This window comes from Puma concolor, chromosome E2, assembly GCF_028749965.1.
Source record: "Puma concolor isolate L17-30 chromosome E2, mPumCon1.1.hap2, whole genome shotgun sequence".
Lineage (NCBI taxonomy): Eukaryota > Metazoa > Chordata > Mammalia > Carnivora > Felidae > Puma > Puma concolor.
Window position 1 is genome coordinate 17,877,241 of NC_141681.1, and position 26,978 is coordinate 17,904,218.

The 26,978-nt window shown below is 39.6% G+C and overlaps 2 protein-coding genes across 3 annotated transcripts in view; both read right to left on the reverse strand.

Annotated features, from left to right (window-relative positions):
• CYB5B (cytochrome b5 type B) overlaps positions 1-17,613 on the reverse strand; it is a 37,570-nt gene extending 19,957 nt beyond the window's left edge. Inside the window, exon 1 of the mRNA XM_025920507.2 lies at positions 17,348-17,613. Within this exon, the coding sequence (XP_025776292.1) occupies positions 17,348-17,509 (162 nt within the window). The 5' untranslated portion in view covers positions 17,510-17,613. The remainder of the gene's footprint in view (positions 1-17,347) is intronic.
• Positions 17,614-17,725: 112 nt separating this feature from the next.
• The window catches only part of NIP7 (nucleolar pre-rRNA processing protein NIP7), a 73,627-nt gene continuing 64,374 nt past the window's right edge, over positions 17,726-26,978 (reverse strand). Inside the window, exon 6 of one of the 2 annotated variants that reach the window (XM_086689055.1) lies at positions 17,726-17,823. The gene's annotated coding sequence lies outside the window, so the exon portion shown is untranslated. Of the gene's footprint in view, positions 17,824-22,209; positions 22,698-26,978 lie in introns of those variants that run through there. The other variant, XM_086689054.1, reaches the window with a different exon arrangement.

Here is a 26,978-nt window from a genome sequence, read left to right on the forward strand (position 1 = left end):
CCTAGGTTTAGTGCCTCTCACTCCAATATGTGGTCTTAATACACATGGTTTAGAACAAGCAAAAGATTTCAAGGAACCTTTGTTACTGTTTTAGAACTCTATAAACTTCAGATAATATTTAAAATCAAATGGCAGGCCAGCTGGAGGCAGTGCACTAGGCCTGGGGTCACAGCATAACCCAGGCAAGTCCTGAGCCAAGGTAACATGCAGGTTCGGGGTCTGGCCTGCAACCCCAACCAGACTGGCTCTCAATAAAGATGGCAGGAGAGACACCCAGCTGGCTCAGTTGGTAGAGTATGAGACTCTTGATCTCTGAGTTCAAGCCCCATGTTGGGTGTGGAGATTACTTAAAAATAGTATCTTATGGTATCTTAAAAACAAACCAACCAACCAACCAACCAAAAGATGGCGGGCACCACGGCTCTGGATGGCTCTGGGTGGTCCTACCCATGTTCATCATCACCCTCCCTGTGGCCATGATCCACCACTATGTGTCCATCCAGCCCCAAAGTGACAAGAAGCTCACCCAGAAGAGTTCGAGCCCTCCATCGGGCTCTGTGCTGACAGCTAGGAGCCTGGGGCCTGCTTCAGATTGTGCATCTCCCTCTCTCTCCGCCCATCCCTCACTAGTACTCTGTCTCATTCTCTCTCAAAAATAAATAAAAACATTAAAAAAATTGTTTTTAAAAATGAGAGGGGCACCTGGGTGACTCAGTTGGTTAAGCATCCAACTTCAACTCAGATCATGATCTCACAGTTTGTGAGTTCAAGCCCCACATCAGGCTCTGTGCTGACAGCTAGGAGCCTGAAGCCTGTTTCGGATTCTGTGTATCCCTCTCTCTCTGCCCATCTCTCACTAGTACTCTGTCTTTCTCTAAAAAAAAAAAAAAAAAAAAAAAAATTTAAAAATTTTCTTAATAAAAGAATAAAAACAAAAAAAAGAAGCTCACCCAGGACCAAGTATTTGACAGCTGAAGTCCTAATTCAAAGCATAATCCTCAGAGATGAAAATTATATTCCCAAACAGTCCTTCTGACATGAAAATACTACTTCTAACCACCCAGAGTAAGGATTTTTCAAAAAAACTAAAGGGAAAATAGTACTACCTTCTCCTACGAATGATCCCACTATGCTCACAAACATGGTCAAAGGGAATTTAACAAATGTTCTCCCAATGATTCTTAGTGGTGAATGGATAAACATGACAGACATGCTTAGGCTTTGTTACAACCAAAGACCTATTTCCACTGACCTTGTGTTTTTTTGTTTTTTTTTTTGAGAGAGAGAGATAAAGCGTGAGCAGGGGACGGGGAGAGAGAGAGGGAGACACAGAATCCAAAGCAGGCTCCAGGTTCTGAGCTGTCAGCACAAAGCCTGATGCAGGGCTCAAACTCATGAACTGTGAGATCATGACCTGAGGTGAAGTTGGACGCTTAACCAACTGAACCACCCAGGCTCCCTGTCCACTGATCCTGTTTTAAGCCTATGCTACAGTAAAGAACTGAACTATTCACATTATCTGCATCCTGGTGAATTCCACATCATGGTGCTTCTACTAAGCATTTGGGTTTTAGAGCATTTACTCTCTACTTCTGGGCCAAGATAATGCCAATGACCAATCAAAAATAATTCAGGCACAAATAAGTAACAATAATAAACTGATTACGTGTTACCGCTAATAATAAAAAAAAGAAGGAGAAGGAGAAAGAGAAGAAGAAGAATGCAGGCACAAATGACTAGAGCAGCCACGGCCATGCCCACAGACAGCAACAGAGCTTTCAAAGCAAAGTGGAAAGTTTTGGAGCTAATGGATCACCAGTGGGCACTAGATGATGTCAAAGAGGAGCTCATGGCCAAAGATCTCCACTTTGAAGGCATGTTCAAAAAAGAATTGTACATCTGTATTTATTGAAGCAGGATTAGCTCTGTTGTGAACACACATTGTAGCCCTTAACCTTGTAAACTGAGCTGGGGCCTCTCAGAATAAAAAGGAGAACACAATGAGCTAGTGGACGTGCAGCAAGGATCATTCTTGTCTGAGCCAGGTTCCTCTTTATGTTTGAAACTAGAGGAAATGACTGTATTCTGGGTGACTTACAGTGAAAGAATTATTTTTAAGATGTTTAAAAAATTCCTTCTGGTGATAACAGAAAGGAAAGGCAGAGAAAGGAGAAATCCAAGCTAGTGATAACATACAAAAAACTTAGCAAAAATTCAATCTTTGGAAGAAACATTGCCAATTATAATAATTATCACGTACAATCAGCCTGATATATAAACCACAGTAAACTCCTGTTTCCTTGGGATCCAAATATCCTGAATTTTTACATCTAATTTATGCACTAGTATTTTAATAACTTCCTTCACAAATGTAATCATTTTCATTAATGAAAATTTAGGAACTATTTATGAACAAAACAAGTATCTCTATATTGTTCACCGTGAGCCTACAGAATCACATAAAGAGCAAATGTATTAAAACTTTATCCAAACAAATTCTTTTTCAGAGTGAATATTCAGGGCAGGGACGAACTTAACAAACCTCCTATGTCTCTTCATACTGTCCAGGGAAAAGTGGTGACCCTGGGGTACTGATGGATTCTCAAGTGCCTTTAGGAATGATCATCTATAGGTTAAATAATGGGATATTCTTCACGTGGAGTTCAGAATAGATCAAATCAACTGAAAAAAAATCAATGTCTGGTAAGTCAACTGAACTTAAGACCCACTTATCTGGCTAAGAGTTTACATATCATTATAAGAAGGTAGAGAGGGTAAGTGTTGGCAGATACAAAGAGAAAGGATGTCCAGGAATAACTGCCTGGATTAAATGTCCTAGGAAAGTGGCAAGGTGCCATTTCTGTATCAACAGGTAAATGTAATTTGCATGTTGAATACTGTAATCAAAAGTGAATTATTTTTGACTCTATAAATTAAACCACTTTGTTTTCTCTTTAAAAGACAAATCAGGGGGCGCCTGGGTGGCGCAGTCGGTTAAGCGTCCGACTTCAGCCAGGTCACGATCTTGCGGTCCGTGATTTGAGCCCCGCGTCGGGCTCTGGGCTGATGGCTCAGAGCCTGGAAGCTGTTTCCGATTCTGTGTCTCCCTCTCTCTCTGCCCCTCGCCCGTTCATGCTCTGTCTCTCTCTGTCCCAAAAATAAATAAACGTTGAAAAAAAAAATTAAAAAAAAAAAAAGACAAATCAGGGGCTCCTGGGTGGTTCAGTCCATTAAGCATCTGACTTTGGCTCAGGTCATGTTCTCACAGTCCATGAGTTCGAGTCCTGTATCAGGTTCTGTGCTGACAACTCAGAGCCTGGAGTCTGCTTCACATTCTGTGTCCCCCCTCCCCGCCCACCCGCCGACCCCTCTCCCCAACTCAGACTCTGTCCCTCTCTCTCTCAAAAATAAATAAATATTAAAAAAAATTAAAAGACAAATCAGTTTTATAGAAGTAAAACAGGGGAGGTCAGAATAAAATCTGTGGATCCAATTAATGTCAATATGCTAGTTGTGATACTGTAATACAGTTTTACAAAATGCTACCATTGGAGAAAATGGGTAAAAGGTATAGGGATCTATCTTTTTTAATGTTTATTTAACTTTGAGAGAGAGAGAGAGAGAGAGAGAGACAGAGACAGAGAGACAGAGAGCATGCAAAGGAGGGGAGGAGCAGAGAGAGAGAGACAGGATTTGAAGTAGACTCTGTGCTGAAAGCGCAGAGCCCAATGTGGGGCTTGAACCCATAGACCATGAGATCACGACCTGAGCCGAAGTTGGATGCTTAACTGACTGAGCCACCCAGGTGCCCCTATTATTTTTTATAAGTACATATGAATCTATAATTATTTCAAAAATATTTTCTATTAAAAAATCAAGTTGAATTCCCTAATTATACACCCAAAAGAAATGTGTATACATACATGAACTCATACACACACACACAAATGATCACAGCTGCATTATTTGTTATGACCCTGAACTTGAAAACCCAATGCCCATAAGCACAGTATGAATAAATTAAGGTATAATTCTACAGTAGAATCCTAATCAGCAATGAAAAAGAACAAACCACTGCAATATCCACAACATGAAAGAATATAGACAGGGAATAAAAGACACCAAACATAAAACAATATAAACTGTGACACTCTCATTTGTAGGAAGCTCAGAAACAGAACAAATCTATAATCTTAAAGTCAACAGAACATGTACCTCTGGGGATGATGATTAGGAGGCACAAGGAGAGGTTCTAGCATGCTATACAGTTCTAGATGGTGGTTATCCAAATATGTTCACTTACTAGAGTGACACCATATGGCTAAAACTTAGGAATATACAACTAGTGGGAAAATAAGCTCCAAAATATCATATACACAACTACCCTTGCATATATAGTCAAATGATCTTCAACAAGCGATGCAATACCACTCACAATAGGGAAGGGGCACTCTCTTCAACAAATAATGCTGGGAAAACTGGATATCCACATACAAAAGAATGAAAATGGACTCTTATCTTACATCATGGACAAAAATTAATTCAGATGGACTAAAGACCTAAACAAAAGACCCAAAACTATAAAACTCCTAGAAGAAAATATAGAGGAAAAGCTTTAGGACATTGATTTGATAATGCTTTCTTGGATATGACATCAAAAGCATAGGCAACAAAAGCAAAAATTGACAAATGGGACTACATCAAATTTAAAAACTTTTATGCACTAAAGAACACGATCACCAAAGTGAAAAACCAACATAATGACTGGGAGAAAAGATATGTAAATCACAAGGGTTAATAACCGAATATATAAAGAACTCCTAAAATTCAACAAAAACATCAAATAACCTGATTATAAAACAAGCAATGGACTTAAGTAGACATTTATCTGAAGATAATCTCCAGATGGCCAGCAAGTATATGAAAAGATGGTGAATATGAGTAGTCACTGGGGAAATGCAAATTAAAACCACAATAAGATCCCACCTCACACCCACTAGGCTATTATAAAAACACACAAACAAAACAACCACCACCACCATTGGGTGAAACCCAGAAAACCCAGAAAATAACAAATGCTGACAAGGATGTGGAGATATAGGAATACTTGTGGATTCTCAGGAAAGTAAAATGCTGCAACCACCAGCAATATCCATCTCCGGAATTCTTTACATCTTGTAAAACAAAAACTCTATGCACATTAACAATCTTTGTTTGATTTAAAAGGTCTCTTTCATCTGATATTAATATGTAGCCACCTCTCTCTTTTGGTTAGTATTTTCATGGAGTATCTTTTTCCATCCTTTCACTTTCAACCTATTCGTGTCTGGATCTAAAGTGAGTCTCCTGTAAGTAAGTAAGTAAATAAATAAATAAGTAAATAAATAATAAAGTGAGTCTCCTATAGACAGCATATTGTTGGATCTTGTATTTTTATCCATTCTGCCAATCCTTGTCTTTTCATTTAAAAACTTAATCCATTTACATTTAAAGTAATTACTGATGGGGCACCTGGGTGGCTCAGTCAGTTAAGCGTCCGACTTCAGCTCAGGTCACGATCTCTCATGGTCCTTGAGTTTGAGCCCCGCGTCGGGCTCTGGGCTGATGGCTCAGAGCCTGGAGCCTGCTTCCGATTCTGTGTCTCCCTCTCTCTCTGTCCCTCCCCTATTCATGCTCTGCCTCTCTCTGTCTCAAAAATAAATAAACGTTAAAAAAAAAAATTAAAAAAAAAATTACTGATGAGGAGGGACTTAACTCTCTCAAAATTAAAAACTTTCATACATCAAAGACATTATCAATATAGTGAAATAACAAGCTATGGAATGGGAGAAAATATTTGCAAATCAAATATCTAACAAAGGACTGATGTCCAGAATATAGAAAGAAATCCAACTTAAGAGCAAAAAGACAAACAATTCAATTAAAAATGGGCAGAGTCTGATTAGGTTTTTCTTCAAAGAAGATACAGAGGACCAGTAAGTACATGAAAAGATGCTCAACATCATTAGTCTTTAGGGAAATGCAAATCAGACCACAATGAGTTACCACTTTACACCTGGCTAGAATGGCTGTAATAGAAAAAAATAGTAAGTGCCGAAGACAATATGGAGACACTAGAACTTTCTGGTTCTACTGCTGATGGAAATGTAAAACGCTGCTGTGGAAAACGGTTTGGAGTTTCCATAAAAAGCACAGAATTGACATATGACTGAGCAATTCCACTCCTGGTATATAACCATATGCACTGAAAACAAGGACTCAGATACTTGTATGTCAATGTTCACTGCAATATTGTTCACAAATAGCCAAAAGATGGAAACAATCCAAGTGTCCATGGATGAATGGTTGAATGGACAAACAAAATGTGGTATATACATATAAGGGAGTATTATTTGGCCTTAAAAGGAAGGAAATTCTGATATATGCTACAACACGGATGAACCTTTAAGACATTATACTAACTGAAAGAAGCCAGATACAAAAGGGCAGATATAGAATTATTCAATTTATATGTGCTGCCTAGAATAGTCAAATTCATAGAGACAGAAAATACAACGGTGATTACCAGGGGCAATGGAGTTATTGTTTAATGGGTAAAGTTTGAGATCAGGCTGATGAAAAAGTTCTGAAAATAAGTAGCAGTGATAATCATCTAACAGTGTGAATGTACTTAATGTCACTGAAGTGTACAGTTAAATATGGTTAAAATAATCAGTTTTATGTTATGTAGATTTTACCACAAGAAAAATTTTAAAAACCAACATTATGTTAAGTGGAAAGGATCCAGACACCAAAGGACAAATATTGTATGATTCTATTTATGTAAAGTACCTAGAATTAAGCAATTCCAGAGAGACAAAGCAGATTAAAAGTTATCAGAGGAAGAGTGAAGAGGTGGTAGTTATTACCTAATGGTTACAGGGTTCTGCTTGGGGTGATGAAAAGTTTTAGAAACCGATATCGGCATTAGTTGCACAACACTGTGAATGAAATTAATGCCACTGAATCGTACAACGAAAATGGTTAAATGGCAAATGTTATATGCTATATATTCTGGCACAATAAAAAAATAATAAGGCTAGGTTTACATACCTATAATTAATATTAGCCAAAAATTTACTTTCATCTGAATCACAGCAAAACAAAACAAGTGAAACCAAGAGTTCCAGGGTTAACTTGAATAATCTAGATTCGTGGCCTACACTATTGAAATCTATTGGACAATCATAAATTTCTCCCTATTTTTATTCAGTGTAGCTAATGTAAAGCAGTACATATTTCCCATTTTTTCCAGGACCTGCTTTACTTTTGAATCTCATATGAATTTACAAAAAATTATTTTGACTTGGATAGCCTTTGTACTTTTCACACTAATGGATCTTGTCCCAGCTTTTATTATGTAAGCAATTACACTGGTTACAAATAAAATTTTTTAAATATACTACACAGCAATGAAGATCACAGACTTTCAAAAGGGATGAAACAATGACTGGGATCCATTCATTTCTCTCTCAATCCAGCAATAATCAAGTGAAATACTTCAAAGATACAAAGGAAATTTTGTGAAGTCCTCTGGTGAAGGATTTTAGTCAGTTCATTTGTCCAAAGAATCTTCCTTAAGTTCATTTCCTATGTATTACTGAAAAGAGGACAGAAAATTTATGTTGTAATACACGAAAGAGAGAGAACAAATTACTAACAGAAAATGCACTTCTAGGGCACCTGGGTAGCTCAGTCAGTTAAGTGTCCGACCTTTGGTTTCAGCTCAGGTCATTATCTCGCGTTTTCATGGGTTCAAGCCCTGCGCTGGGCTCTGTGCTGACAGTGCAGAGCCTGGATGGGATTCTCTCACTCTCTCCCTCTCTCTCTGCCCCTCCCCTACTCATGCTGTCTCTGTCTCTGTCTCTCTCTCTCTCAAAGTAAATAAACTTAAAAAAAATTTTTTTTTAATGTTTGTTTATTTTTTTGAAAGAGAGAGACAGAGTGCAAGAGGGGGAGGGGCAGAGAGAGAGGGAGACACAGAATCTGAAGCAGGCCCCAGGATCTGAGTTGTCAGCACAGAGCCCGACGCGGGGCTTGAAACCATGAACCATGAGATCATGACCTGAGCCGAAGTTGGAAACTCAACCGACTGAGCCACCCAGGCGCCCCAATAAACTTTTAAAAAATAAAAAAGTAAAGAAAATGCACTTCCGGATTACTAATTCTAGGCAAAGGATGGAGGACAGATGGTAGAAAAGAAGAGAACGGGAATATGACAGTAATGGAATAAAAATCATGATGGGAAGAAATTACACAAATTCTCTGTGAGTGGAAATCCCTTAATGATGTCATAAAAATGTAACAATAGGGATATGCTAAGGACCACCTGACCAGAAGCATTAAGATTTCAGAAGCTGCAAAATTAGGCCAGGTGATGAGAAGAAGGACCTCTAGCCAAAAGATCCAAATAAGATGTGGAGGCTGAGATTTTGGAGAGGACAATAACCACTTTCTGAACAACAGTCTAACAGTGCAGAGAAACAGGATAGACCTGAATGGTGAACAGGGGGAAATGGTGCGGGTCCACAGCATTTGGATTAGAAAGAACCTAGTAAGGCAGAGGTGCCATCCAGGAGAGACTAACTTGATGGTTGCCAGAAAGGGTGTAACCCTGGCAGTCACCACTACCCAGGGTCCAAATTTCAGGTCTGCAGATCCAAACATAACTTATCCACACTAGAATAAATCTCACTGCTACAGATTCTCAAAATTCCTTAGGTATCTTCATAATATTCATTTATTACGATTGCAATTATTTATTTGATGTCTTTGTTCATCTGTTAGACTATAATCTCCATAAGAAAAAGAACCATGGTGGGGCGCCTGGGTGGCTCAGTCGGTTCAGCATCTGACTTCAGCTCAGGTCATGATCTCACGGTTTGTGAGTTCGAGCCCCACGTCCCCGTGTTGGGCTCCGTGCTGACAGCTCAGGGCCTGGAGCCTGCTTCGGACTCTGTGTCTCCCTCTCTCTCTGCTCCTCCCCTGCTCACACTCTGTCTCTCTCTCAAAAATAAATAAAAATTAAAAAAATTTTTTTAATAAAAAAAAAAGAAAAGGGGCCATGGTTGTCTTTTTCATGGCTGTATTCTAGAACATTGGATGCCTGGAACACAGCGAGATCTAGAGAGCCCTCACTCTGTCCTCCTTCCCTCCCATTTCCCCTCTCCCCCTCTCTTCCTCTCGGGCATGTATGCCACACCCATGCCCACAGGCAAACGAATAAATGAAAGTCCATTTGTTCATCCAGGGCATCTCACCTGGACAGTGCTAGAGATTAAATTCTGCCTCATTTGATTTCTAGTTTTCCCTAGGACTAACCACTTGAAACTACTCAAGGAAAGAAAAGTATTCTTCCTATAGATTTGTTCATTTCGTAAGTTAGAGGACAACCAAATTGTACTTTCTTTTAACCAATTCTGGTAAGAATTGGTATTAGTCAGGCTCTGAAGCTTTCAGGGATACCCTCAGTACCCTGCTATCAAACCAAGCCTGCATTCTCAGTCTTTAAGACAAGATTACTCTCTACCTTGTGTGACAATTACTTGTGCACAGATCTCATTCTCCCTTACAAGTCCAAGGCATCATTTTTTTTAAGTTTATTTATTTTGAGAGAGAGACACCGAGAGAGAGAGAGAGAGAGAGAGAGAGAGAGAGAGACAGAGTGAGAGAAAAACCCAAGCAGGCTCCTCCCATCACTGCGAAGCCCGTTGTCATGGGGCTCAAACCCACGAACTATGAGATCATGACCTGAGCCAAAATCAAGAGTCAGATGTTCAACCGACCGAATCAACCAGGTGCCCCCAGGTCCAAGACATCTAATTCACCTTTACATCTTCAGAGCATCTGCCACTTAGCATCCAAAAGATGCTGCAAGGAACAAATACATTTTATTATTTTTTTAAATAAGTTTACTATTAATAAAAATAACCTCAATCAACCAACCAATGGTCCTTAACATTCAGCTCTTTATACCAGGCACCATAAGTCTTCATATGCATTATCTGTATTAATTGTCCTAACTCTGTGGAGTAGGTACTGTTATCTCTATCTTACAGATGGGAAAGGGCCTTTGCAGAGCTATTTGCCCACAGTTACACAACTATTAGGTAAAGCACAAAACTGAACCAGACACTTGGCCCCCAAAGCCAGCATCCAGACATTACAATTATATTTCATATACACAAAGAACAAAATTTCCTTTAAAAAAACAAAAAACAAAAAAACACTGTTACGAAAATGAAAAGGCAAAATACAGATGGGGAGAAAAAAGTCACGATACGTATAAGGTTAACCCTTACACGATGTGGGGGTTGGGGTGCTGTCAAACCCCAACCCCCACACAGCTGAAAATCTGTATACAATTTTGGACTCTCCAAATACTTAACTACTAATAGCCTACTGTTCACCAGAAGCTTTACCAATAAGATAGTCAATTAACACATAATCTTATGTTATATGTATTATACACTGTGTTCTTACAATAACATAAACTAGAGAAAAGAAAGTGTATTAAGAAGATCATGGGGTGCCTGGCTGGCTCAGTCAGTAGAGCTTGTGACTCTTGATCTCAGGGTCATGAGTTCAAGACCCACACTGGGCATGCAGCCTACTTCAAAAAAAAAAAAAAAAAAAAAAGATCATAAGAGAAATTACTATATATAAAAAAAAAAAAAACCAACCATGTGTAAATGGACCCATGCAATTCAAATCCGTTATTCAAAGGTCAACTGTATCTGAAAGGACTTGCATCCAGAATGTATGAAGAATGTTTTTAAGTCAATAAGAAAACAATCCAATTATAAATGGGCAAGATTGAACAGACACCTTACAAAAACCCATACAAATGGCCAATCACACCATGATGACACTCAACATCATTAGTCATCAAGGAAATGTAAGTTAAAACCACAAATTCTATACTAGCACACACCCATTAGAATGGTTAAAGTAAAATGACAAATACCATGTGTCAATGAGGGTGTGGAGAAACTGGAAAATTCATACATTGCTGGTGGGAATATAAAGTGATATACACAGTTTGAGAAAAGGCCTGACGTTGCTTAAAAAGTTAAAAAAAAAAAAAAAAAGTATGACCCAGCAATCTCACTTTTTATTTAACCAAGAGGAAAGAAAATACGTGTCCACACAAAGCCTGGTACATGAACTCTCACAGCAGTTTTATTCACAATAGCCAAAAAATGGAAACAACCCAAATTTCAATCAACAGGTGAACAGATAAATTTCAGTACAATCATACAATGAAATGAACACATAAAATTAAGATAAAAAGCAATAAATAGGAACTGCTGATACAGAAGAAAAACACAGATATGCGAAGCCAAAGACACTAGACACAAAAAAGTGATACCACTGTTCTAGAATGTTAGAACTCAAATCAATGGTTGTACAAGAACAGAGTGACAGATACATTCTATATACTGTGATGGTGATTTCACAGGTGAGACATTTGTCAAAACTCACTGAACTCTACATATAAAATCTGTACATTTTTTATAATGGTTATTCATTCTTGAGAGAGAGGGAGAGAGGGAGAGAGGGAGAGAGAGGGAGAGAGAGGGAGAGAGGGAGAGAGAGGGAGAGAGGGAGAGAGAGGGAGAGAGAGGGAGAAGAGAGAGGGAGAGAGAGGGAGAGAGGGAGAGAGGGAGAGAGGGAGAGAGAGAGGATGAGCAGGGAGGGGCAGAGGGAGAGAAGGACACAGAATCCAAAACAGGCTCCAAGCTCTGAGCTGTCAGCACAGAGCCCGACGTGGGGCTTGAACTCACAAGCCGTGAGATCATGACCTGAACCAAAGTTGGATGCTTAAACGACTGAGCCACCCAGAAGCCCCTATATTCTGTAATTTTATTCTATGTACATTCGATCTCCTTCCCTTAGGAGAGGGGAAAAAAAAAACTAGAAAAATATTAATAATCCAAATGTTCATCAATAGGAGACTGCTTAAACAAATTCTAATCCATACAACAAATTCTATAAATAGGGAAGTATTCCAGGAAGGGATATGTAAAGATTCTGAAGATTTACACTTAAGTGATAAAGGCAAAGCACGGATCAATGAGGATGTTATGTTAGCTTTGGGGTAAAAAGAGTGGGAGTGACCACATTTACTTTTGCTTGTATATGCAAAACAAAACTCTGGAAGGATACACAAACAACGGTAGTTAAATTTAAGAGGCAGCAGAACTGGGCAGATGGAAAGAAGGCTTTTTTCACAGTGTACCTGTATACCCTATTTAAAAAAAAAAATTACCTAGGCACCAGAAAAAGGTACCTGCTCTAAACTTCCCTTTATCACATTCCCAATCATTCCAAATTAGATCTAAAATGTGAAAGAAGGTAGCATAAAACAGACCTAATTCCATACTCAGCAGCCTGAGGCAAATCCTGATGTAATAGGCATACACAGATCAGGGGTGCCCCGGGTGGCTCATTCGGTTGAGCGTCTGACTTCAGTTCAGGTCATGATCTCACGGTTCGTGGGTTTGAGCTCTGTGTTGGGCTCTGTGCTGACAGCTCAGAGCCTGGAGCCTCCTTCAGATTCTGTGTCTCCTCTCTCTGCCCACCCCCCCCCCCAACTCACTCTGTCTCTCAAAAATAAATAAATGTAAAAAAAAAACACACACAAAAAAACCCCCAGATCAATTAATAGATACTATAATTTCATTAAGGAATACTACGATTGGGGCATCCAGCTGGCTCCGTTGCAGCATGCGTCTCAAACTATAATTCTATTTCCCTATTTATTTGTACATATTTGTATATATTGGTATATGCACAGAAGATGTAGAACAATTCAAACAAATTCTTGGAATTGAAAGTTTTACTTTCTTCCATTCTGTGTTGCTTTTCCCTCCAACCTTTTCTTGACTTCTTGGCCAAAATCATCTACTTGAAAAATAAAGTGCTTTCTTGTTGGGATGAGCACTGGGTGTTGTATATAAGCCAGTTTGACAATAAATTACAGTAAAAGAAAAAGAAAGTGCTTTAATGTCATCCCCATCTTAAAAGGCTTCAGTGGTTTTCCAATACATTTAGGATCAAATTCTACCTACCCTGCCTGGCCTGGCTCCCACCCACCTCTCTGGCCGTTCTTGCCCTTCATTCGCTACCCCAATGGCCACAGCCGCTTTGGGTCCCACTGACGGACCAAACTCTCACTTGCCTCTGCAAATACTATGGGAATGCTCTTTTCTCTAGTCTTCCCAACTAGTTCCTTCTCCTCAGCTCAGTTACCTCACAGAAGTTACCTCACAGAAGCTTTCCAGAAAGCTCTTTTTAAAGTACATCTCCCCACCACCCCCATTTTCTTTCTCAACTCCTATTTGGTTTCCTTCAAAGAAAGCACCATCATTGAACGTTTGTCTCCTTTTGTTTTGTCTCCCGTGGAAGAGGAGCTTCAAGAGGACAGAACCATGTTTACTTTTATATGCCACCAGGACCTAGTACCACAGCACCTGACAGTCAGCACCTACACTGTGGAACGAGTAAAATGCTATCCCATCTGTAGGCAAGTCCTAAGGTAGTATTCCCACTCATGACCATGGTCACTAAAAAATACATACAAAACCTCAAAATATCACAATGTATTATTTTAAGTTATTCTTTTCAGTAATGGTTATTTATACATAAGACAATGGCGCCCAAACTTTTCTTACCTGTGATACACGGTACGAAAATTAGAATACTGACTGAAACCAAGGCTCACAAAATCATACTGACCCTTGCGAAGGGAGTTGTACTTTGTTATTTTCTAGCCCAAGTCATAAGACAGTATAACCATTTTTCTGTGACTTTTCTATACTACTAAACAGCGCAAAGACAAAGATGTGTACTACTGCAAGGTTCTGGGTTTTCATTAATGATTTCAATAAGTCAAACCCATACCACTAATTCAAAAATGCAAAATTAATGTTAGGGGAAGGATAATTCAATTACATTACCAATTCTAAATCATCACATTCAAACTCCAGAATAACATTATAAACATATTTATTTAAAAAAAAAAAAAAAGCAACCTACAGACACAGGATATTCAGATTAGGGACCTCTTTCTAAGGAGAAGCCCCGAAGTATTTCAATTATAAGAAGGATGAGAGCTGACACAGGTCCTCCCACCTCATCTAATAGCAATCCTATTCTCCCAGACCTGCAGGCCAAAAACTTTGGTGCCATCTTTGACTTCTCTCACTCCTCAAATCCATTGCATCATCAAATCCTATTGGCTCTACCATCAAAATACATCCCCAATCTGATACTTCTCACCATCCCCCATTGCCACCAGCCTGGTGCAAGCTACCACCCCTTGCCCAAATTACTACAATAGCCTCCTTCCTAACTGGACTCCTCAATGTGGCTTTTGCCCTCCTTCAGTCTCTTCTAAACATTGCAGAGGGATACTGTTAAACCATGAAGTCACATCATGTCACTCCTCTGCTCCAGTTTGAGTTCCTCTCCTAAAAGTCAAAATCTTTCATGAAGCCTACAGAGCTGTACTTGATCTGCCCTCACCTGATCATGCAGACCTCATCTACTACTCTCCAGCCACTACAGGCTCCCCTCACTTGTCCTCCCAACATAGACATACTCCCACCTCAAGGCCTTTGAATTTGCTCCCTCTGCCACTCCCACTCTTCCTGCAGATATCCACATGGCAAGCTCCCTTAAACTTCCTTCTGGCCTTTACTCTAGTCATTCTCTTAATAAAACCAACTCTGGCCATCATACCTAAAATTTCAACCCCTCACCCTCACACCTTCATTCCATACACATCCACAGTCCTCTTCTCTGCTTTATTTTTCTTCTTAGAACCTACCACTACCTAACACAGCATACATTGTATTTACTCTGCTTATTGTCCACTCCCCATCGACTAATCTGCATGAGGGCATAAATAGGGCATATCCACTGCTGTCTCCTCAGCACCTACAACAGTATCTGGCACATAACGGACACCTGATAAATATTTGAATGAGAAAATAAATGAATGAACAGGCTTGGAATGAGCAAGATAATAGGAACAGAGAAGACAGATCAGGTAAGTAAGAAGAGTTAATTGCAGGTAAAGCTCTGTGGCTCAAACTTCACCTGTGATGTTTCTGGCTCCATCAGCATGTGGGAACCCGGTCAGCAGCCACTACTCAAGGTTGAACTAATGTTCAATCTTGAACTAACATCCACTACAAGCACTGAATGCTTCTTCAAGTTCATTATGTATTCTAAGTCAATCAAGAAGAAATTTGGGAGAGGAGCACTTGGCTGGCTCAGAGGAGCACACGACTCTTGGTCTTGGGGTGGTGCATTTGAGCCCCATGCTGGGTGTGGAGATTACATACATAATACATAAATGAGAAATTTGGGGGAAATGAAACCACAAATGAAAAACATCACCTACCGTTATGAATTATGCTTTAACACGCTACCACCCACAACTGAAACTTACAATGAGGCATATGCCTAAGGACCTAAGGCCAGAATTTTGAAGTAATGCTATGTAGATAAGAGAAATCAAGGGATCTATCTAAACCAGATTCTGCCACTAATCAAATGTATGACTAAAATCTCTGTGAACCTGTTTCCCACCCTGTTAACATAAGGATCACTACATCCAAGTCACTCTCAACTAGTCATCCAAGGATGAAGTAATGGGAAAGTACTTTTAAAGTACTGTTTTAAAAGCATAAAAGGCCATACCCCATACAAATACAAGTTACTAAATTCTAAGATGTTAACTTACTGGCCATTAAGAAGATTTATTAAAAACAACGTCCTTGGGGCGCCTGGGTGGCGCAGTCGGTTAAGCATCCGACTTCAGCCAGGTCACGATCTCGCGGTCCGTGAGTTCGAGCCCCGCGTCGGGCTCTGGGCTGATGGCTCAGAGCCTGGAGCCTGTTTCCGATTCTGTGTCTCCCTCTCTCTCTGCCCCTCCCCCGTTCATGCTCTGTCTCTCCCTGTCCCAAAAAAAAAAAAAAAAAAAAAAAAAAAAACCACAACGTCCTTTTGGGAAACTTCACATTTCAAAACTTTTTATAGATTTATAAATCAGGATGTAGGGGCATCTGGGTGGCTCAGTTAGTTAAGCAACTGACTGTGGCTCATGTCATGCTCTCACAGTTTGTGGGTTCGAGCCCCACAGCAGGCTCTATACTGTCAGCTCAGAGCCTGGAGTCTGCTTTGGATTCTGTTAAAAATTTTTTTTTTTTTTAAATTAAATAAATAATCAGGATTTAGTGATTTCTCCCCTAGGCTCCAAATTAAGAAAATATGTATTTTACTAGCATATTTGCTTCACAAAAACAACTAACAGAAATGAAGTTTTTCTCAGTTACAACAAGGTTATACTTCACAAGAATTTCCAAGGAATTAACCGCAAGATTATTAATCTATTACTCAACATGATACACATCAAAAAAATATATATGTTAATATGTATATATATAAATACCTCAAAGTGTCAAGGATTGGGGTGGGAGCAATGACTGCCAAGGAGCAAGACAGAACTTTTTAGGATGATGGAAATGCTCTGTCTTAATTGGGATTTTGATCACATGGGTGAATGCATTTGTCAAAACTCATCAAACTGTACATTTTAAATGGGCACATATTGTATGTCAATTACACCTCAATAAAGTTAGATACATTAAAAGTCTATCCTATTCCCTTAAACTAAAAAAAAAAAAAAATCACTCAGTTGCACCATGGTCTCAAGAACTTGCATAATGAGATCTATTGCAACAGGTTTGAAGATTTAACCAAGAGGATGTCAATGGCCGAAAGAGTCAACTCATGACCTTCCGGCCTCAGGGTTAACTCAAATTAGAAAAAAATAAAAGCAGCATAATCAGGGGGTAAAAATGTCAGCTTCTTATAAAAACCAAAAATGCTATTAGTTAGGAAGACACAGCGGAAATAGCACAGGTTTGGAGCCCTTCAAACCTAGGTTAGAATGGTTATAGGCTGTTAAGCATGTGACATTGAGAGCCCTCAGTCTGGAGGCTCAGTTTCCCTTTCTGTAAAATGGGAATAATGATGGCTTAAGAGTTTGTCCTAGGGCACAGTTAAGTGCTCAGTGTATGATATGCAATTCATCATACTAATAAAGACCGGAATTTAGCGCTGGCATGCAGATCTAAGACCCCTCGGTTTTCGTCTAGGGGAATCGTGGCCACTTATCGCCCTCCGCCAGGCTTCATTTCCCTCCTATACATATCCACCCTGCTGCTTCTCTAGTCCAGACCGCCCCTCTCCCATGCAGTTCCCAGGGCCTGCGCCCCACCTCCCGGGCCCCCACCTCGTTAAGGAAACGGGTGATATCGTAGACTCGCCCGTGGATCACCAGCCATATCTCCTTCATGGAGTTGTGCTTCGCCACCTCCTCCAATCGATAATAGGTGACGGAGGTCTCGACCCCTTGCCCTTTCCCATCGTTGCCGCTTGCTTCCACAGTCGCCATTGGGCCTGAGACACCTCTTCTCCACCACTAAGCCGGTTTCCAAAGCTAACTTCCTCGAGGCGGGCCCTGAGCTCAGCTCTCCCCGGCTTCCGTAACCAGGGCCGTCGGTGGGCTCCTAGCAACAGCCAATCATGCTCCCGGATAGTTCCTGGTTCGTTTTCTTTTCACCAATGAAACAACGGATTCAGGTTCAAGTTCCACCCACCTCTCGCCCGATCCTTGGAGCGTAGGCCTGGTTCGAGGTCCGACTAACCAATCAGAATCGTCCATCCCTCCAATCTCACCAATCACATGCAGAGATTTTGCAAAGACTCCTAACGGAGACGGATAGACAGGTGTTAAGCAAGGGAGGTTTCACCTTCACTCCGCGTTGCCGCCTGCACAGTGTGGGAAGAGGCAAAGTCTCCATTTTCCTGTTTCCTTCCCCTTCCCTTCCTTTCGCCGTGGACCTCTTGAGTCACACGAAGCTTGTTTTCCCCCACCTCTTGCGCGGCTTGTATTTCAGGGCGGGTTTACATCTTTGTTTGCAGTCTTCAGACTGTGATCTGTTGTTGCCCGTCTAAGTCTCATTTTCCCAACCAATAAAACGAGCAAGATAACCTCATCCCTGCAGAGAAGTTTGGCCGATTAAGTGAGGGAGTGTATCTCTACAGCGCTTGACACAGTAATCAGAACATAAATAACAGCAGTGCTAGAAAAAAGGGGGGGGGGGCATATAATTGGCCTAAGGCCATGGACAGGTAGGGTATGGCGTATCCCAAGTTTCTGACAGTACTGAGAATCTGATTTTGTTATACATCAATTATATCTTACAGTTGGGAAAGGAGATCTGATTTGTTTTTAAACGTTTGTTTATTTTTGAGAGAGAGAAAAAGAGAAGGAACAAGCGGAGGAGGGGCAGAGAGACCGAGGAAGACGCAGAATCCAAAGCAGGCTCAGCGCTGTCAGGGCAAACCCTGACATGGGGCTCGAACCCATGAACCGTGGGATCACCAGAACTGAAGTCGGAAGCTTTACGACTGAGCCACCCAGGCGCCCAGGGGATCTGAATTTTAAATAAATTATTTGGTGATCAGAACATAGCTATGCTATTTTCGTTCCCGTGTGTTGTAAAATAAAATTCACCTCAACTGTTCCCAGCTAGAGGTCCCAGCATTTTGGAGTTCCAGCCTGGTTGATGTGCATTATCCTAAACTACTCTTTTTTAACTGCCATCACAACTGACATGTAATGTCAGTTTCATCATGTCACTCTCCCAGACTCTCCACAATCCATCCCAACCTCTTTTATTAATATTTTCCACCATTCCTTTTATAAGACTTGTGTGCCAGCCACTGACTCCTAAATCTGCTGGCAAGAAAACCATTTCTGTGATCAGACCAGATCCACCCACCTTCTTCCTTCCAAAGCCTACTCACTTTGAATTCCTGGGATTCTTTTTCACAAATTCTCCTGCCATTCCAAGCTCCAGTGGTCCCATCTCCTTACAGTACCTCAACATATTACTATTTCAGGAATCCCCTGTATCTGTAAATCTTAACTTCCCATAGTTACCTTCCAAATGAGACTGAATCATGAGAGAAATCCCATATGACTCAGGCTATTCCACAAACTACATTCTAATATTTACATTCATTTCAGAGATATTTACTGAACATTTACTGTGCCACAAGTACTGTGATAGGCTCTGTGACAGTAAGATAACATAAGAAACAAGCCTTTCGAAAGAAACAAAAATATTTACGTCTACATAAATTTATCATGGCAAGAGGAATTAGGATCACAATTTAGCTCATGACCTGAGCTAAAATCAAGAGTTGGACACTTAATCAACAGAGCCACCCAGTTGCCACAAAGTGTTTTTTAAATTAATATTTAAATTTCCATTTTAGAATTTCAAACAGGTGCATTGAAAGAATAATAAAATGAACTCCCATGTACTTTTAACTTAGATCTACTAATTGTTAATATTTTTTCCATATGTGATTTCTTCCATATCAAATAATGTTAATAATGTTGTTGTTAATAATGTTAGACCAAAAATAAATAAATAAATAATGTTAGACCATTTCAGAACAAGTTGCAGATGATATGACCCTTTACCTTCAAATAATTATGTATCTCCTAAGAATAAGAATGTACTCTTACGTAACCCTAGTATGATTTTCAAATTCAGGGAATTAATATTCATACAAATCCTGGATCATGTATTGTATTTACTTATGTCTCCTTAGTGTCCTTGAATCAGGTACATTTCTTCAGTCTCTTACTTTGAAAACATTGACTTTAAATTTTAAAAATTATTTTAAAGAGACAGCGAGAGCAGGGGAGGGGGCAGAGGGAAAGAGCAAGAATCTTAAGCAGACACCATGCTCAGTGCAGAACCCAATGTTGGGCTCGATCCCACAACCCTGGGATCATGACCTGGGCCAAAACCCAACAGTCAGATGCTCAATCAACTGAGCCACCCAGGCACCCCAAGACACTGACATTTTTTGCAAGTATGACCTGAGATTGAATTGGATTCAGAAAAATATTGTGGCCTAAATGTATTGATTATAAGTTCATATTCAAAATTACCATGTGTTAGCCAGAAAGTCCAGCTTGGAAGCCCTGCCCCTGCCACTCAGAAACTTAGTAATATTAGGCAGCTTTCTTGATCTCTTTTTTTCCCAAGTGAATACCCAACTGTTCCAACACCATTTGGTGAAAACATAATTCCCCAATGAATTGTTTTCCTGTCTTTCTTGAAAGTGGCTTGTCCATATAAGTGTGGGTCTTTAACTGAACTTTCTAGTCCGTTCCAGTGATTTGTCTGTCCTAATGCCAATTCCACACTGTCTTGATTACTATAGTTTTGTAGTAAGACTTGTAAATCCTTCAGTTTTGCTCTTATTTTTCAAAATTGTTTCTGCTATTTTAAATCTTATGTATTTCCATATAAATTTTAAAATCAGTTTGTTGAATCAAGTAAAAAGTTAATGTCACCAGTGATAAATCATGTTGATAGCATGGTATGTGATGAGGAGACCACTTTATCACTATGACATTCTTCCCAAAAACCCATAACCGCAGTGTAAGCATGGGAAAAACATTAGGCAAGCCCAAATTGAGGGGCATTCAACAAAATACCTGACCAGTATTCCTCAAAACTGCCAAGCTTATTAAAAACATAATAAAACAAGGAAACACTTAGAAATTGTCATACACCTAAGTAGACTAAGGATATATGACAACTAAATGCAATGTAATATCCTGGATTGAATCGTAGAACAAAAAAAAGAACATTAGGGAAAAAAACAGTGAAATCCAGGTAAAGTAACTAATGTACCAGTGTTGATTTCTTAGTGTTTACAGATGTACGATAGTAAATGTAAGATGTTAATATTATGGGAAGCTGTCTGAGGGGTATACAAGTACACTCTGTACTATTTTTGCAATTTTCTTGTAAATCTAAAATTATTTTTAAATCAGCCTGTTAATTCTATAAATCAGCTTATAGACGAACATATAGAGATAAACATATTAACAGCCTTGACTCTCCCAATCCACAAACGTGGTATACTGCTTCATTATTTGAATCTTATTTTAATTTGTAGTTTTTGGCATAAAGGTCTTTTGCATCTTTTGTTAAATTTATTCCTAAATGTTTTACAAATGGGAGTTATTTCAGTTTTCAATTGTTTGCAGCTGTAACAGAGAAATATAATTGATTTTGTACATTGACTTAGTATCCTGTGATCTTGCTAAATTCACTTAGAGTTCTAGTGGTTGTTTTGTGTATTTCTTAGAATAACTTATGTAGCAATCATGTTATCTGCTAATAGGGACAATTTTACTTCCTCCTTTCTAATCTGTGTATTTTTTTTCTTGCCTTATTTCACTGGCTGTGACTTCTAGTACAACATTAAATAAAAACGGTGAAATGAGCATCCTTGCCTTGTTCCCAAATGTAGGAGGAAAGCATTCAAGTCTTCCATGATTAAACATGATATTGTCTATAGGTTTTTCAGTTGATGTCCTTCATCAGAAGGAACAAGGCAGAATTCCCCTAGATTCCTAGTTTCCTATTTTTTTTATCATAAAAGGATATTGAATCCTGTCAAATATATATATTTTGCATCTTTTGGGATGATCATATGATTTTTCCTCCTTTATTGTGTTAATATGGTGAATTACTTTGAATGGTTTTCAAAAATTTAACCATCTTTGGGGCACCTAGGTGGCTCAGTCGGTTAAGCATTCAACTTCGGCTCAGCTCATGATCTCACGGTTCATGAGTTGGAGCCCCACGTCAGGCTCTGTGCTGACAGCTCAGAGCCTGGAGCCACCTTCAGAGTCTATGTCTCCCTCTCTTTTTGCCCCTCCCCTGCTCACTCTCTGCCTCTCTCTCTGTGTCTTTCAAAAATAAATAAGCATTTAAAAAAATGTTAAAAAACCATCTTTGCATTCCTGGGATGAACTCCAGTTGGTTATGACGTTAGCCTTTTCTATATATTGCCGGATTTAATTCACTAGTATTTTGTAAAGATCTTTGCATCTGGAGTGCCTGGGTGGCTCAGTCAGTTAAGCATCCGACTCTTGATTTTGGCTAAGGTCATGGTCTCACAGTCGTGGGATTCAGCCCCATGTTGGGCTTCATGGGCGCTGAGTGTGGAGTCTGCTTGGGATTCTCTCTCTCTCTCTCTCTCTCTCTCTCTCTCCCTCTCTCTCAAAATAAATAAACATAAAAAAAAATTTTTCCCTCTATATTCATGAGGAATATTGGCTGTAATTTTCTATTCTTGAATGCCCTTGATAGTTTTCTCCAAACTTTTTGATACTTACTGAGTTACTACAGCTAAGTACTGTGTCAACATGAGTATTAAACAAAGACTCAACACAGTGCCTGCCACAGAGAGTCCTCAGTAAATGCTGGCTATTTTGGTGTTATTGTTTCTAGATGCTATAAATAAGACCCACCTTCTAAAGAAACTTACTAAGAGAAAGGTGGCACATATAAAACATTTTTATTTATTATTATCGGGGTTCCTGGGTGGCTCAGTTGGTTAAGCATCCGACTTCAGCTCAGGTCATGATCTCACTACTCATGAGTTGGAGTCCCGCATCAGCTCTGTACTGACACCTCAAAGCCTGAAGCCTGCTTCAGATTCTGTCTCCGTCTCTCTGCCCCTTCTCTGCTTGTGCTCTGTCTCAAATATAAAATAAAACATTTAAAAAATATTTTTATTATTACTATTATTATTATTATTTTAAGTAGGCCTCATGCCCAGAGTGGAGCCCAACGCAGGGCTTGAATTCACAACTCTGAGATCAAGGCCTGAGCTGGGATCAAGAGGTGAATGCTTAACTAACTGAGCCATCCAGGCACCCCACCACATAAAATATTTTGAGCATTAACATTTTACTTTTGCTGTGTCATGTACTAGAAAATCTTCTCCCTGCTCTTCAGGGGCATGATCCAAAATTTATCACAGACAACAGTAGGATCAGTGTGTGAGTACTGCTCCAGGGAAGTCCTTATTTACCTTGCAAGCTCATTCTACTGTTTTTGTATAAATAGTGGAATTGGAACAGGAAATTCTCAAGGAAAACACTGTGCGTGCTCCATGTGAATAGAGCAAGAAACAAGGATTCTGTCTCATTTTTTGCAGACATCAAATATACCTCCTGTGTTCTCATTCCTTCTTGCAGGGGCTGCAGGGGTCCCCTTTCCTGTTCCAGGCATGGAATACGATGAGGTGGCCCTCAAATTTGTTCTTGCCCTTCTCAATGTATTATGTTTCCCCGCCAGAGGGAAGACAAACTCTTAAAGCCATCATAGTCCAACACTCTTCTTCCCTTCCTAGGGTCAAGCCTGGGTCATCCAGTGTCAGGGAAGCTTCAGGAAGTTGATGCAAAGTTAGAAGCCCATATCCTCCAGGGTATGGTTTTGGGGAGGGTTTGCTTGCAAGCATGCTAGAGTTGTTCCAACCCTCAGTTCAGCCAGACCTCCCTGGCCTGTTGGGTGGACCCTCCTGGAGCTTACCCAGGACCATCCTACTCAGTCTTATGCCATTGGGGCCCAACCCCCCAACAGCCCAGCCCAGTCTCATTTCTAGAAACGAAAGAAACAATCCCTGTGTAAATAGCCATTAACAGGGACGCTTTTCTACCCTGGGTAGATTTTCCTGGCCTCAGAACACCAACTTTTTTTTTTTTTCCTGCTGGTATATGTTAATTTATTCTTAACATGTAATAAATGCATTCACATGTTTCAAAAAGAAAAAAATGTGTGTATAAGTAGATGTGTGTGTCTATTTATAATAATGTGTATATAAATATAAGCAAATTACCCTTCATATGGGATGTATTGATTTACACACCTACCCACAATGTGTGAGGATGTGTGCTTTTATAAAACCTTACCAATAGTGTGTGTGATCAATAGACCAATAAAACAAAACAGAGTCTTAAAATACAATCAACGTATTGTAGGGGCAACGTCCAGCTGGTTCATTTGGTAGACATGTGATTCTTGATCTCAGATTCATGAGTTCAAACCCCATGATGGGACTAGGGATTACTTTAAAAAAAAGAATAGAAGGGGCACCTGGGTGGTTCAGTCGGTTAAGCGGCCGACTTCGGCTCAGGTCATGATCTCACGGTCCGTGAGTTCGAGCCCCGCGTCGGGCTCTGTGCTGACAGCTCAGAGCCTGGAGCCTGTTTCAGATTCTGTGTCTCCCTCTCTCTCTGCCCCTCCCCTGTTCATGCTCTGTCTCTCTCTGTCTCAAAAATAAATAAACGTTAAAAAAAATTAAAAAAAAAGAATAGAAGATGAGGTAAAGGGGCGCCTGGGTGTCTCAGTCAGTTAAATGTCTGACTTCGGCTCAGGTCATGATCTCACGGTTTATGAGTTCGAGCCCCACATGGGGCTCTATGCTGATAGCTCAGAGCCTGGATCCTGCTTCGGATTCTGTGTCCCCCTCTCTCTCCCCGTCCCCCATTCATGCGCTGTCTCTCTGTCTCTCAAAAATGAATAAACGTTAAAAAAAATAAAAAAAAAAAAGAAGACAAGGTAAAAATGTTATCTTAAATCACTGAGGAAAAGGGGGGGGGGGCTTTTACAGTGCTGAAACAAAATAATAATTAAATAATGTTTTTCCAGGAATTTTTCCAGAAAAAAAATTCTGGAAAATAATAATTTGGCTACATATCCATTTGGCAGGAGAAACTCTAGCCTGATCAAAGATTTAAACATAAGAAATAAAGAAAAAAAAAAAAAAAAGACTATCGGGGAGCCTGGGTGGCTCAGTGGGTTAAGCGTCTGCCTTCGTCTTGGCACATGATCTTACGGTTTGTGAGTTCGAGCCCCATGTCAGGTTCTGTGCTGACAGCTCAGAGCCTGTTGCCTGCTTTGGAGTCTATGTCTCCCTCTCTCTCTGCCCCTCTCTGCCCCTCATTCTGTCTCTCTCTCTCTCTCTCAAAAATAAATAAACATTAAAAAAAAAATCATCATGTTTCCATAAACACAATTTCCTTTAGGATGGTTTTGCCCTAGGAATTCTCCAATTGTCTTTGGTCAATGGCCTTTATCCAGTCTGTTGAGTAGCAAGGCACATAAAGTTACTTTGTGATTAGATTAACTGCTAATATATTTTTAAGATCCTCTTTATTAAGATATTATTTATGTGCACTAATATACTTTGTATTAACCATCATACACATGTATTTAAGTAGAAACTTTCTCATGGGTGAGGCTGGAGAAGTAAACAATGGCTATGGATTAACTGATAATTTTTTTTAAGATCTATTTATTGGGGTGCCTGGGTGGCTAGGTCGGTTAAGCGTCCGACTTCGGCTCAGGTCATGATCTCACGGTCTGTGGGTTCGAGCCCCGCGTTGGGCTCTGTGCTGACAGCTCAGAGCCTGGAGCCTGTTTCAGATTCTGTGTCTCCCTCTCTCTGCTCCTCCTCTGTTCATGCTCTGTCTCTCTCTGTCTCAAAAATAAATAAACGTTAAAAAAAAAAATTAAAAAGAAAAAGATCTATTTATTTATTTCTGTGAGTAATCTCTACACCCAACATGAGGCCCGAACTCACAATCCCTAGATCAAGAGTCACATGCTATTCCAACTAAGCCAGCCAGGAGCCCCTAAATGGTAAATTAAAAAATTAAGATAAGGGACAGTAGAAGGGGCAATTTTTTAATTTAATTTTTTAAGTCCCTAATACATTCACATAGTTCAGAACTTAAAAAAAAAAAGTAAACATCTCAATAAAAAGTCTCCTGCCCACCTTTTCTCCCCATTTTCCATCCGCCCACCCCAGATAATTATTTAATAATTTTTGTGTGTAACCATCCTGAGTTTCTCCATGAAAATGCTAGTAAATATAAATATTTACACTTAGCTTACTCACTTTTATAGAAAGAGTAGCAAAAAAACATACAGTTCTGTATCTTGGTTTTTTTGTTTGTTTGTTTGACTTAATGACATCTTAGAAATCTTTACATACTAATACATAGATAGCTTCCTCATTTGTTTTTACAAGCTGGATAGTTTTCCATAGTTAATATTCATTGTTTGATATGAATGTTTCATAATTTAACTGGTCTCCTACTGATGGAGATTTAGATTTCCAGTCTTTTGAAATTACAAACAATGCTGTAATTAATAACCTAGATCTTACATCATTATATACATGTAGAATAAGAAATGAGACTTCTAGGTCAAAAGCATACACATTTGTAGGGTTAGCAATTTGCACCAGTTTATATTTTCACTGGCAATGATGTAAATGACTGCTTCCTCACACACCCACAGATAGAGTATGTTATCAAAGTGTTTGAATTTTACCAACCTGACATTTAACTTTAAAAAATAAAAATTTTAAGTTTATTTATTTATTTTGAGAGAGAGAGAGAGTAAACATGAGTGGGGAAAGGGCAGAGGGAGAGGGAGAGAGAGAATCCCATACACAGAGCCTGACTTGGGGCTCGATCTCATGAATGGTGGGATCATGACCTAAGCCGAAACCAAGAGTCAAATGCTTAACCAACTGAGCCACCCAGGTGCCCCACAAATCTGGCATTTTAATAAATGATATCACACTATAGTTTTGATTTGTGTTACTCTTCTTATGTGTGAGGTTGAACATCTATATAGTTAAGATTCAGAAAGGAATTTATCAACTTTCTATCTAGATCAACTGCTGAAAAATAATCCTAATAGCCAAGAATTTCTTTTGAGATGAGGTGTTTTATTTCCTACATGCCAAGCATGAGTCTACCTTAGGGGATATTCCCTCTACCTGGAATGGTCTCCCACTCTGATTTCACATTTAGATTATATCTCTCTAATTTCAAGTTAAATGTCACCCCCTTGGTGAAGCTTATGTGAGCTACCTCATCATAAGTGGCTATCCATCCTGTTTTCTTTCTCTCCATAGAACTCATGGCTACACATAATATTTTTCTGATTTATATGTTG